The sequence below is a fragment of the Rhincodon typus genome, chromosome 6, assembly GCF_021869965.1.
Source record: "Rhincodon typus isolate 14 chromosome 6, sRhiTyp1.1, whole genome shotgun sequence".
Taxonomy (NCBI): domain Eukaryota; kingdom Metazoa; phylum Chordata; class Chondrichthyes; order Orectolobiformes; family Rhincodontidae; genus Rhincodon; species Rhincodon typus.
In genome coordinates this window covers 19,158,090-19,170,901 of record NC_063337.1, presented here as the reverse complement: position 1 = coordinate 19,170,901, position 12,812 = coordinate 19,158,090, and the positions used below count along the sequence as shown (strand labels likewise).

The 12,812-nt window shown below is 39.2% G+C and overlaps 1 protein-coding gene across 1 annotated transcript in view; it reads right to left on the bottom strand.

Moving 5' to 3' along the window:
* Window positions 1-5,566: 5,566 nt before the first annotated feature.
* mgat4a (alpha-1,3-mannosyl-glycoprotein 4-beta-N-acetylglucosaminyltransferase A) overlaps window positions 5,567-12,812 on the bottom strand; it is a 156,136-nt gene continuing 148,890 nt past the window's right edge. The window contains exons 14-15 of the mRNA XM_048597898.1: window positions 10,819-10,931; window positions 5,567-9,120 (exon numbers count right to left, since the gene is read on the bottom strand). Coding sequence (XP_048453855.1) covers window positions 9,094-9,120; window positions 10,819-10,931 — 140 coding nt within the window. The 3' untranslated portion in view covers window positions 5,567-9,093. The remainder of the gene's footprint in view (window positions 9,121-10,818; window positions 10,932-12,812) is intronic.

Here is a 12,812-nt window from a genome sequence, read left to right as displayed (position 1 = left end):
GCCTTCCTGCTCCTCTGATGCTGCTTGGCCTGCTGTGTTCATCCAGCTCTACACCTTGTTATCTAACATTCTGGGAACCACAGTTCAAATCCTGCCATGGCAGATGGTGAAATTCGAATTCAGCAAGAACTTAATGATGACTGTGAATCCATTGTTGATTGTTGGAAAAACCCAACTGGTTCACTAATGTCAATTAGGAAAGGAAACTGCCATCCTTAGCTCGTCTGGCCTACATGTGACTCCAGACCCACAGCAATGTGGTTGACTCTGAACTGCCATCTGGATAATTAGGGATGGGCAATAAATACTGCCTAGCCAGCTCTGCCCTCATCCTGTTAATGAATAAAGGAAAAAATAAATTTTGTGTTGTTGCGTATCTCGAATTCCACCTTGGAGAATGCTCAGCAAGACTTCACACCTAAAATGCATTGTCTGACCTGAGATACCACTCTTGTATACATTGATGAAACCATTAATTATCTCAGGACGATGACTTTAGAGGAATCTGGATTTTGCACTTCAATCAGTGGTCTCCTTCCTAACTGATTAAAGATTCATTAAGAGGCGGCCAGTTTTAAGGTTGTTACCTTTCTGCTTATAAATTCTGTGCCTTATACCCTCTCTCTCACACTATGCCTGAGGAAGGAGCTGAGCTCCAAAAGCTTGCATTTTCAAATAAACCTGTTGGACTATAACCTGGTATCATGTGATTTTTGACCTTGTCCACCCCAGTCCAACACCGGCATCTCCACATCAATACCGGGCTAGACAGTGATGCTCTCATTCCACAAGTGAATTTAAAAGCTGCTGGGCAATGTTTCACTTTGGCCACTAGATGGAAGTGTTGAAAAATAAAATGATGCAGATGCTGGCAATCCTGAAACACTGGCGAAACTCCGCTGGTCTGGCAACATATGTAGAGGGCAGTGGGGACAGGGTCCATCATGACTCTTCTTTGGAACTTAAAACCAATTACATTTCTATCTTTCAAGTTGAAAAAAGGACAAGGGTCAGATGGAACCGGGGAAAGGTCATGGAAGTTTAAAGGATGGGAGGGATTAAACAACAAAGATGTCATCAAACAAAAAGGAAAAGGAGTGGTAATGGTTATACAAAAGAAACAATGCATTGGTCCAAAGTAAGTGTTAATGGCAGAATAAAGGACTGATGTATGAAAGCAAAAGCACGAAAACAATGTACAGCCTGGAACTTGGCAAAACAAAAATCAAAATGGAGGACAAATTAACTTCACAGTCCGAAGCTGTTGAGTCCAAAGGCTATAAAATGTATAATCGGTAGATGATAAATAAAACAAAAAAACTGCCATTGCTGAAAATCTGAAGCAAAAACAGAAATTGCTGGTGAAACTTGTCAGGTCTGGCAGCATCTGTGGGAAGAAAGCAGAGTTAATGTTTCAAGTCCACTCTGATGAAGAATCAAAATGGTAACTCTGCTTTCTTCCCCCAGATACTGCCAGATCTGCTGAATTTTGTCAGCAATTTTTGTTTTTATTCCTCGCAAGAGTATTAGTCCAGAATACAGGCCTTCAGTGTTACAGCTATATTGTTTTGGAGTTTATTGCCCTTGCTGTATCTAGTGTCTTTAACTGCTTGCAGATGTCACATGGAATGAATCAAATTAGCTGAAACCTGGCCTCTGTGACAGTGGGTAATCAGGAAGCTGTTGAGGTGAATAATAATTCTTGTGACTTCAATTCTACTGCTTCCAAATGCTTTTGTTTTGTCTCAGGTGCTAGGCTCTGCCACATTGGGATGGGGATACTCATGGAGCCTGCTTCTCCCATTTGTTGCTTACTTGTTCACCATTCATGACTGGATATGGCAGATCTCCAGAGTCTTTTGTGGGATTAATTAGCTAAATCTATTGCATTCTGCTTCCGCTGCTTGTTGAACATGAAGTCCTGTTTCATGGCTTCTCCAGGTTAGCTTTTACTATCTCTTGCAGCTCCTTCACGCTCTTCTGTATTCATTGAACCAGTATAGGTGTCTTGTTAAAGTAAATGGAATACACTCATACTGCTACCCACAGCACCTCATTGATGACCAGTTTTGAGTGAATCTGTTTGTACTCACTGATACTATTATGGCCATGGACAGATACCTCTGCAGTAGGGTGTCCTTCAGATATCAGCCATCTTAGTCAGCAATGATGCCACTGAGCTGTCCTTGGTAATGGACACTGAAGCTTCCCAACCAGACTACAGTCTTAGCCACACAGTGTTTCTTCCAGCTAGGCCTGAAGAAGTGTTTCTTCCAAGTGGTTCTCAATATGGAAGAGTTTGATTCATCAGCCAAGCCAATAGAAAATTTCCTTGCCCCTGTTTGACTTAATGCCGTGAGACTTCATGGGGATCTGGAGGCACAGTTGAGGTTATCCACTTTGGTAGCAAGAATAGGAGGGCAGATTATTATCTGAATTGCAATCGATTGGGGAAGGGGGAGGTGCAATGAGACCTGGGTGCCCTTGAACACCAGTCACTGAAAGTAAACATGCAGGTACAGCACGTGTAGAAGACAAATGGTACAAAGCAAGGCAAAGCAGCATCATAGGAGCAGGAAGGCTGATGTTTCTGAAACGTCAGCCTTCCTGCTCCTATGATGCTGCTTGGCCTGCTGTGTTCATCCAGCTCTACATCTTGTTATCTCAGATTTTCCATCATCTGCAGTTCCTACTATCTCTGGTACAAAGCAGGTTGGCTTTCACAGTGAGAGGATTTGAGTACAAGGGCAGGGATATCTCGCTCAATTGTATAGGGCCTTTGCGAGGGTATATGTGGAGTATTGTGTACAGTTTTGGTTGACTTATCTGAGAAAAGATGTTCTGGATGTGTAGGGAGTGCAATGGAGGTTTCCCTAACTGATTCCTGGGGTGGCAAGTCTGACGTATGAAGAAAGACTGAATTGATTGGAGTTCGGAAGAATAAAAGGGGCAAATCACAGAAACCTATAAAATTTGAGCAGGACTCGGCACAGTAATTGCAGGAAGGATGTTCCCAATGACTGGGCAGTTCAGAACCAGCTGTCACAGTCTAAGGATATGGAGTAGACCATTTAAGGGTGAAATGAGGAAAAATGTCTTCACCCAGACAATGGGTGAGCATGTGGAGCCAAATCATTGACTGTTTTCAAGAAGAAGATAAACATAGATCTTACAGTCAGAGTCATACAGGATAGAAACAGGTCCTTCAGCCAACCATGTCTATGCTGACAAACAAATACTTAACTGCACTAATCCCATTTACCTGCATTTGGTCCATAGCCTACCATACCCTGGCATTTTAAGTACTCATCCAGACGCTTCTTGAATACCTGTCTCCATCACCCTCTCAGGCAGCACATTCCATATTTCTACCACATTCTGGGTACAAACACTTTTCTCAGATTGCCTCTAAATCACTTACTGCTCACCTTAAATTTATGCCTGCTGGTCTTGGACATGTTCTGCTCTGGGGAAATGATTCTCAGGATGTGCTTTGTCTTCGCCACTCATAATTTTGTAGACCTCAATCAAGTATCCCCCTCAGCCTCCTCTGCTCCAAGGAAAATAAACCCAGCCTATAACTATCTCCTCTATAACTGAGACTTTTCATCCTAGGCAACATCCTGGTGAATCTCATCTGCATCCTCTCCAGTACAATGATATCCTTCTAGCAACGTGGCGATCAGAACTGCACGTGGTATTCCATCTGTGGCCTAACCAATATTTTATAATGTTGTAACAAGCTTGTTTGTATATTCTATGTCCCAGCTAATGAAGGCAAGCATCCCTTTTACCTTCTTCATCACTCTGCCTGTGAGGCCACCTTCAGGGATCTATGGACTTGTAACCAAAGTCCCTATGTTTCTCAGTACTCCGAAAGGACCTACCATTCAATGTATATCTCTCCCTATCAGCTCACCCAAAATGCATCATCTCACACTTATCAGGGCTAAATTCCTTCTGCCAAAGCTCTGCCCAATTTATCACCTGATCAGTATCAGACTGTAGTCTGAGACCATCCTCCACACTATCAACAACACCACTAATTTTCATGTCATCTGCAAACTTACTAATTATACCTTCTACATTCACATCCAAGTTGTTAATGTATGTAATAAACAACAAGATTCCAGCACTGATTCCTATGGTACACTGCTGGTCACAAGCTTCTAATCACAAAAACAACCCTCATCATCACCCTCTGCCTCCTATTTGCAAGCCAGTTTTGGAATCAGTTTGCCAACTTGCCTTGGATCCCATGGGCTGTTACCTTTTGGAACAGCCTTCCATATGGGACCTTGTCAAAGACCTTACAGATATCCATTGAATCCACATAAACTGCACTAACTTCAACAATATGTTTTGTCCCATCTTCAAAATCTCAGTTCAATTGGTCAAAGTCTCCCTCTAACGAATCTATGCTGACTATCCCTGCCTTTCCAAGTATTGATTAATCCTGTCCCTCAGAATTTCTTCCAGTGATTTCCCTGTCACTGAAGTCATTTCTTAGGGCCAAAGGGAACAAAGCATATGGGGCAAAAGTGGGAACAAGATATTGAGCTGGACGATTAGTCATGATCATGTTGAATGGCAGACCAGGCTCCAAGGGCCAGATGGCCTGCTCCTGCTCTAATTTTCTATGTTTTTATGATAGCCAGGGCTATTCCCTCATAACTGTATACCACTATTCCACCACCTGTGGGCAATCTGGCCAGTGGAACAGTGCCAAGGTAATGAAAGAGGAGTATCAAGAATTGGCTAAAAGGCATGATTCTGTGAATATGAGTATGTCAATGTGATACTTGCCTAGCTAGTAGGATAACTCAATTTTTTGACCAAGTCCCTAGATGTTAGTAAGAAGGATTCTGATGGATCTACTGGACTGGGAAGTTCACCCAGTTTTATTCTTGGTGATTTTTGAAGCAGCTTGCTAAAACTGAAGGACATTGCAGATTTTTTGACAGGGCATTTAAAATGATGTTCAAATGAAAGGAGGGCGATGTGGGGAAAGAAAAGAACTTCTTTATTAGCAAGTTATTAGCGTCTGAAATGCACTGTTTGGAAATGTGATAGAGGCAGGTTCAATTGAGGCATTCAAAAAGGCATTGGCTGATTATTTGGATAGTGACGAGCAGGGATATGGAGAAAAGGCAGGATATTGGCACTAGATAATAAAGCCAGACTAGATAATAGCCTGATGCAGACTTATGGGCCAATGGCCTTCTTCTGCTCCATAATAATTATGATTCAAGACATTGCTGTAGATCAGGAATCACATACAAGACTAGAGTGAAGATGGAGGGCAAATTTCCATCTGTTAATAGCATTAATGAATCAGGTGGGCTCTTACAAGAAACTGTCAGTTACTTGGTCACTATTACTAGTTTTTGTTTAATTCCAGGCTTACAAAAATTAACAATTTACATTTGAGTCTACTTTTGTGGTGGGATTTGAACTCTCGTCTCTAAATCGTTAGGCCAAGCCTCTGGATGGCTAATCCAGTGATTAGAAACTAATATGTTACTGGACTCACACATCGCAAAGAACATTACAAACAAATGGCTTATTCAATGTCAAAACTGACATCCAAAAATGTAGCAATTTATTACATAACGGACCGAAGTTAAAGAAGCCAATTATACAGAACATTCTACACGTAATTACAATTCAACGTATAACAAGTTCAATTTTATTACAACTGTGTTCGTTGCAAAGTTATGGCACATTTATGAAAATAACATGGACCATTGATGAAAGGCACATTGACATTAAAAGAAGCAGGTGCACTGGAGCGTTCTTACAAACAAAAGCATAAACATATCCATAAAAATAAGCAAAAGCATCATATTTCAAGAAGCGATTGATCTGTGGCATATTATGTAAAAGGGATTCCTTAATACTCGATTCACAATAAATCTATAATTTATTATTTAAAAAAGTATTAGAGATGAGCCCTCTGAGTTCCTATTTACTATTATTAGCTGATCTGTACGTGTGGTTTACCAAGATTTTTAAAAAAACAAGTCACTGTGCAAGTAGGGGTTTGGCAGTAAATCACCTCACTTAACTCATATATGATCAATATTTCAACTTTATTTTTCTAATTTTAAATGCAATGATTAAAAATCAGGACCTACCCTTCAAACAACAGCACTGTGCTGTATTTCATTCTATGTTACACAATTTGATTAAATTTTCTGAGCAGTGAACATGGATCTATTATACAGCTGCAACAGTAGCAGAAGTGCGAATTGAATATATATGGATGAATGTAAAGTATTATCCATCCCCAGGACAATCCAAGCTGTTTCTCATCCAATGAACTAATTCTGATGTTTCCCCCTCACCCTACAGATTTAATAAAATACGGATCAGTCTTAAGCCTTAATGGAAAAACCCCTTAAGTATTGTTTCTTCCAATCCTCCAGTGATTTCTAATGACTTTTCAAGAAGAAATTGCAAGAAGGGAAGAGCAAAGACCACACAAGTTTATAATTTTTTTGTACGTTATGATCCAGCACACATACAAACAGCCAGCATACACAGCGAACAACTGTGGAAAATCATACAAATGCAATGTACACAAGATGAAGGATGGGTTAGAGGTGCCATAAATAGATCCACAGCTTCAGATATTTTGGAAAATTAGATTGAACCTTTTTGAATGCAAATTGAGAATTAATGAAGACCCACAAGGAATCTCACAATTTGACTTCAGATGTATCGTTTTGACGTTTGCTTAACACCCATCATTTTTCCAGATTTGTTGATGCAAATAGCTTTCTCAAAAGATTTGAAACTGAAATCAACTGATTTGATCTTGGCTTTACATTTTAAATAATTTAAAAATATATATTTTTCAGCCAATGCTTAGTTATTAAATAATTACTTCATAAAATGAATGCATTTGTTATTAGAGACCTTCAGTAACAAGGGTCTGAGAAATGATCTGTATCCAAATTATTAATGGGTCTTTTCACTTTATAGGTATTCACTGGCCTGCATTTCCTGTTTTTAGATTGCAGTCCATTAATATTTAGGCAGCTCATCTTATGACTCTGAACTGTGCATTATTAATAATATTAAAATTTCAACTTCAACTTGTCCAACTTTGTTGATAATTTCTTTACGAAGCTAACTTTTGTCCCCCCAACCTTGTTGACATGTTTTTGTATTCCCTCTCTATTCACACCTTTTCCAATATATATAAATTATTTTGATGCAGTTGATAGGGAGACAACTAAAGTCTGTCACAAGCTTTTCAATAATTACTTTTTCCAAGACTTTAAAATACTAAGATTGTCCAATTTAAATAGAATTTTTAAATAAATGGAAACACTGAAAACATGAATCACACCTACTGTCTGAGTCATCATTTTCCATATTGCACTTATTAATGCAAACTTTGGCATATCCAAGCAGAGTTCATAATATTTATATCCTCCTCCAACAGAGAAACCCCTCTTCTAGTAACATTTCAAACATTTAAAATACCACCAATTTAATGGATGATTGCACATGATCATAAAAATCTAGTTTAATGCACATTGCCTGTCTATATCAACTAAAAAAAGCTTTCCAGTAGAAAACTAGGAAGATTTATCACTGGTTATACAGTCACTGGTAAATCCAGCCAGTATTTACAGAATCCATACGGTACATATGAAAAAAAAACACAGCAAGTTAACCCTGTATCCAATCCATCAAACTCATGTTTCCAGAAATAAAATCTTCAAACGTATCTCTTTGCTGAGGAAAATTATCCAAGTTATGAGAATAAAGGACTTGCAATGTCACTGACACTACAGGGGGCCCCTGATTTACAAGCATCCAACTTGTGAATGTTCATGCTTAGGAGCACAATCCCATACAGGGGTGTCATTTTAAAGATCCGACATAAGAAAGTTTTCTCGCACATACAACTGGCTGTTTTATATTGGCCTGCATTGTGCTCCGAGTCACGTATAAATTGACAGGCGAACAGAATCAAGAATTGAACCCATTTGCAATGTGGGACTGCCTGGATAAGATGTCTTTTATAAAGTGATGACACAAAGCTGCAATGGAAGGGGCTACCTGATACTTTAATTTTTTTTTTGCCATGTGGGTGTTGTGTTTAAGTACTAGATGAACAATTATATTTCTTTCCTGAAAATTATGTTAAGATTATTAAGAATATTTTCTAATAAGTAAGATATGAAGTAGTAAGCAAAATTTCCACTTCTTCTTGGCCTCTTTGCAAGTGAATAACTTGTTAAAAATGGAAAGAAGAATTGTTGCCTGCTATCAGCTCAATATTACTAATGCTAACCAGCTGTAGCAACATGACACTTAAGGCACATAAGTTTTTACATGCCTCAATGCTGCTGGAACGCAATGAGCTGCAACTGCATCTCAAGGACATGGCAAATTTCAACATTCACAAGTCAAGACTTTGAAAAGGCAATTTTTCTCCTTCATAAAAAATAAAACACTTCCTCAGAAGTTAACATAATTTGCTTAGAAATTAAATACAGTATTTATGATCAAGAAACTACATCTGCCTGGAATGTCTTAAAACATGTGCTGCGCATATTTACAATAAATTAAAGGTTACTATCCCTTCGTTGTCCCATCATCGTGACCCATCCTTTCTCGCCTGTTTGTACAGTATCTGTCCCTGATGCACAATGTACGTTCAAAATTTGTAACATATTTAACCTCTTTATACAGAAGTAGTCTCACTTATTTGTTTATCTTTACTTAGTATTTAGGTAAATTTTGCTGGTAAAATGGGTAACAAAAAATACATTTACACCTCAGCTAAACTCATGATAAGAAGAACAGTCTATTAACTTCTGATTACCAAGAGGTTCCAGCTGATAATTCTTCAAAATTAGAATTGTTACATAGAAAATTACAGTAGATTTCACAGGAGGTAGTGTCCAGGAACAATAAACATCCACGGCGATCAGACGATGAGGCGATATATCCATGAATTCTGTGATCAGTATCAACACTTCATTATTAAAGAGTCTCTATGAAGCTATTAAACTTCTGTGGGACCTTTTGTTGTATAAAATAGACCCATTCTTAATCTCATTTAAATACTGATTAATTGGCAGCTTTTTTAAGCTGGATCTGGAATAGGAAAAAGACATAATATTATAAGCAAGGTGAGAAGTACTCATGGGTCATAGAAACAATGACCATCATGACAAACCATTTCAAATTTTTTTTGAAGCATTCAGTGACACCATAACTTAGAGTAAACCCATCTAACCGCAAGACCCACAGATCTCCGTACTCCCTGTTTTGCATCACTATGGCATTGATAGCTGGGCATTCAGGTAGCTAGATCTTAATCTGTAATGGCCTTCTTAAATTTCTCCATATCTTAATCTCTCTCCCTGTTCTCCAATGAGTCACTCCTGAAAACTGCCTCCTTGACCAAACTTTTGGTCACTTGTCATCCCATCCTTATGTGAGGTGGTGTCAAGTACTGTCTGAAACATTCTTGTGATGTTTTTACATCCAAAAAGTGCTATATAAAGACATGATGGTGCACTGAAAGTGTTATAAACAAATAAAGTATTTATTAATTTTATGATCTACTGAGAAAAATGCTCTATATTTTCCTTCAGTTTGGAATTCTGCAGATTGTTTAGTCTGAGAGATGCTCAAGCACCACAATATTGGACATTAGTGATGCTCGGTTTGTTGAGGCCACAGGATTTGCAGTCCCCATTGGAAATATGCGAGATCCTGATTGCATTCTCATTGCTGGTGTTTCTCTCCTCCAGGTTGGCCCAGATTTCTATGCAATAAACAAGTAAACAGGTTCTTGAGGCATTCTCTTTGCTAATTAAAGCAGAACTGTCTTGAAATTGGACAATGATTTCAGGTGAGGCAATAATCCAAGGCACCTTCTTTGCTTTCAGGTGGGTATAAAAATCCCATGGCACTATATGAAAGATGTGCAGGCCATGATTGCTGTTCTATTTTTCTCTCTCAAGCATCAATGAAAAATAAGTTAATGATCTGGTCATCATCTCTTTGCTACCTTGCTGTGTGTAAATTGGCTCCTGCCTTCCCTACATCAGATCAGTAGGAATGCAAGAAATATTACCAGAAATTACATTACAAGAAATACCTTGCTGGTTACAAGGTGCTTTGGGATTATGAAAGGCTTTCCTATAATTGCACAGATTTTTGTGCATGTCTGTTTTAAACTTCAAAGAATGACTCTCCACATGACCTTCAAACCAGCTTCCTAAGAAACAGGAACAAAAACAAAGTTGCTGGATAAGCTCAGCAGGTCTGGCAGCTTCCGTGAAGGAGAAAACAGAGTTAACGTTTCGGGTCTGGTGACCCTTCCTCAGAACTGATGGTGGCTGGGAAAATGTCAGTTTATATGCAGAAAATAGGGAGGTGGATGGGGTAGGGAGTAAATGATAGGATACTGCCCAAAGAGAGAGAAAGGCAGTTGGACACACAAAGGAGTTGCTAACAATCAGTTGTCTGTCCAACTGTCTTTCCCTCTCATTGGGCTCTATCCTATCGTTTACTCCCTACCCCACCCACCTCCCTATTTTCTGCATATAAACTGACGTTTTCCCAGCCACCATCAGTTCTGAGGAAGGGTCACCAGACTTGAAACGTTAACTCTGTTTCCTCCTTCACGGATGCTGCCAGACCTGCTGAGCTTTTCCAGCAACTTTGGTTTTGTTCCTGATTTACAGCGTCCGCAGTTCTTTCGGTTTTTATTTCCTAAGAAACAGTTTGTTCATGGAATCACACAAATGAACAGCAACGCGAATCTGTTGAGGGTCATCTCACCTCGTCAAGAAGAACCCACACAGTGGAATCTTGTAAAATTGACAACTTAATGGCAGTGATGGGGTTCAATCGCTGGTCGATAGCACCTTCAGCTACTCCATTTGTAAATGTACCTATGCACCAGGAAGAAAGAGAAGAACAGATGATTTTTTTTGTGTTTAGGCCACTGCCTAAGTGAAATGTGGTTACAAGTTATATACCAAATTAATGAGAAGAGCGATACAAAAAAAAAACTGTAGGAGCTTAACAACGTTTTGGACATTGTTATTCATTGCTAATAAAAATGCAGCTGAGGCACAAACATACCTCAGAACATTAAAACATAAGGAGTAGGAGAAGCAGTAGGTGATTCAGGCCCTCAAACCTGCTCCACCATTTGATACAATCACAATCTCATCTCAGCCTCAACGTTCCTGCCCACTCTCCATAACCCTTCAACCCATTATTAATTTAAAAATCTGAGTAAATTTAAAGAGGAGATAGACAATGTCCCAGCATCCATCACACTCTGGGGTACTGGATGCTGCAGATTCACAAAGTAATTTCTCTTCATCTCAGTTTTAAAATCACAGAATCCCTACAGTGTGGAAACAGGCTATTTGGCCCAACAAGTCCATATCGCCCCTCTGAAGAACATCCCACCCTGACTCATTCCCTTACCTCTGCATTTCCCCATGTCTAATCCACCTAGCCTAAACATTTAGCATGGCCAATCTACCTACCCGACACGTCTTTGGACTGTGGGAGGAAACCAGAGCATCCAGAGGAAACCCACGCAGACAAGGGGAGAATGTGCAAACTCTACACAGACAGTCACCCAAGGGTGGAATCAAACCCAGGTCCCTGACACTGTGAGGCAGCATTGTTAACCACTGAGCCACCATGCCACCCTTCTTCTAGCCCTTATCCTAAAACTATGACCTCTTATTCTGGATGGTTGATGTTGATGGTACAATTGATGCAAACAATCAACTCTTACAATGCTACCTTTAATAACCAGGATTCTTACATTCTACTCTGACTGTATTAATTTGAATAGCAAGATATGCTGCTCAAACAAAAAATTGCAGAAAGGCATTTTGAGCCAAAGCAGAGGGAGACAATTTTTTTCTTACTGGGAAAGTTACTTATCTTCCCTAGTCATCTGAAGTATAACAAATTTGCACAACAAAAGGAAGATACAATACACACAAAGGGTATCAACTCTTCTGGGTAAAAAATGTAATTGTAAAGATAATAGGGTCAATTGTATAGCCATAAAAAGGGAAATAACAGCCTGAAAATCACATAATATTATTTATCACCCTGTTTATTCAGGCATTTTGACTGCTGCCATCTTGGCTAGAGTTACTTTCTCATGAAAATAACTACCTGCAATATGCAAGTTTTAGCATTTTGGATCTTAATTGCCATTTTGTGGCTTTGAGCAGGCTACACCATAGTTCTTAAAGGGAGCTCTGCAGCCATGTGGAAAGACGACCTAGAAAGATTGTACGTTTTTGTTTTCTGGTGGAGCTAAGTGGAGCATATATTAAGGTTGAATAAGTGACATTAGAGTTACAAAGCCAGAAAGCTTTCAAGCACTTATTGTGAACAGCACCATAACTGGGTGAAAACTTTTAAAATGCATGCAAGGAAAATGGTCACAAAAAAGTTCAAGAGAATGTCACTGTTGTAAAACCAATGTGCAACTTTCCACAGGCACTTGATCCACTGACATTGCAGTCAGCAGAGAAACACTAAAATGACACGGTAAAGATAAATCAGATGCTTCTCATCTTCAAGGATAAAATAGATAAATGCAGTGTTGATTTCCCTGAAAGCTTACCTCATCCACAATTCATTGAATGTGAATCACATTGGAGCATAGGGGGTTGAGAGGTGATCTTATAGAGGTTTATAAAATCATAAGGTGTATTGATTGGGTTAATGTGAGATAACAAGGTGTAGAGCTGGATGAACACAGCAGGCCAAGCAGCATCAGAGGAGCAGGA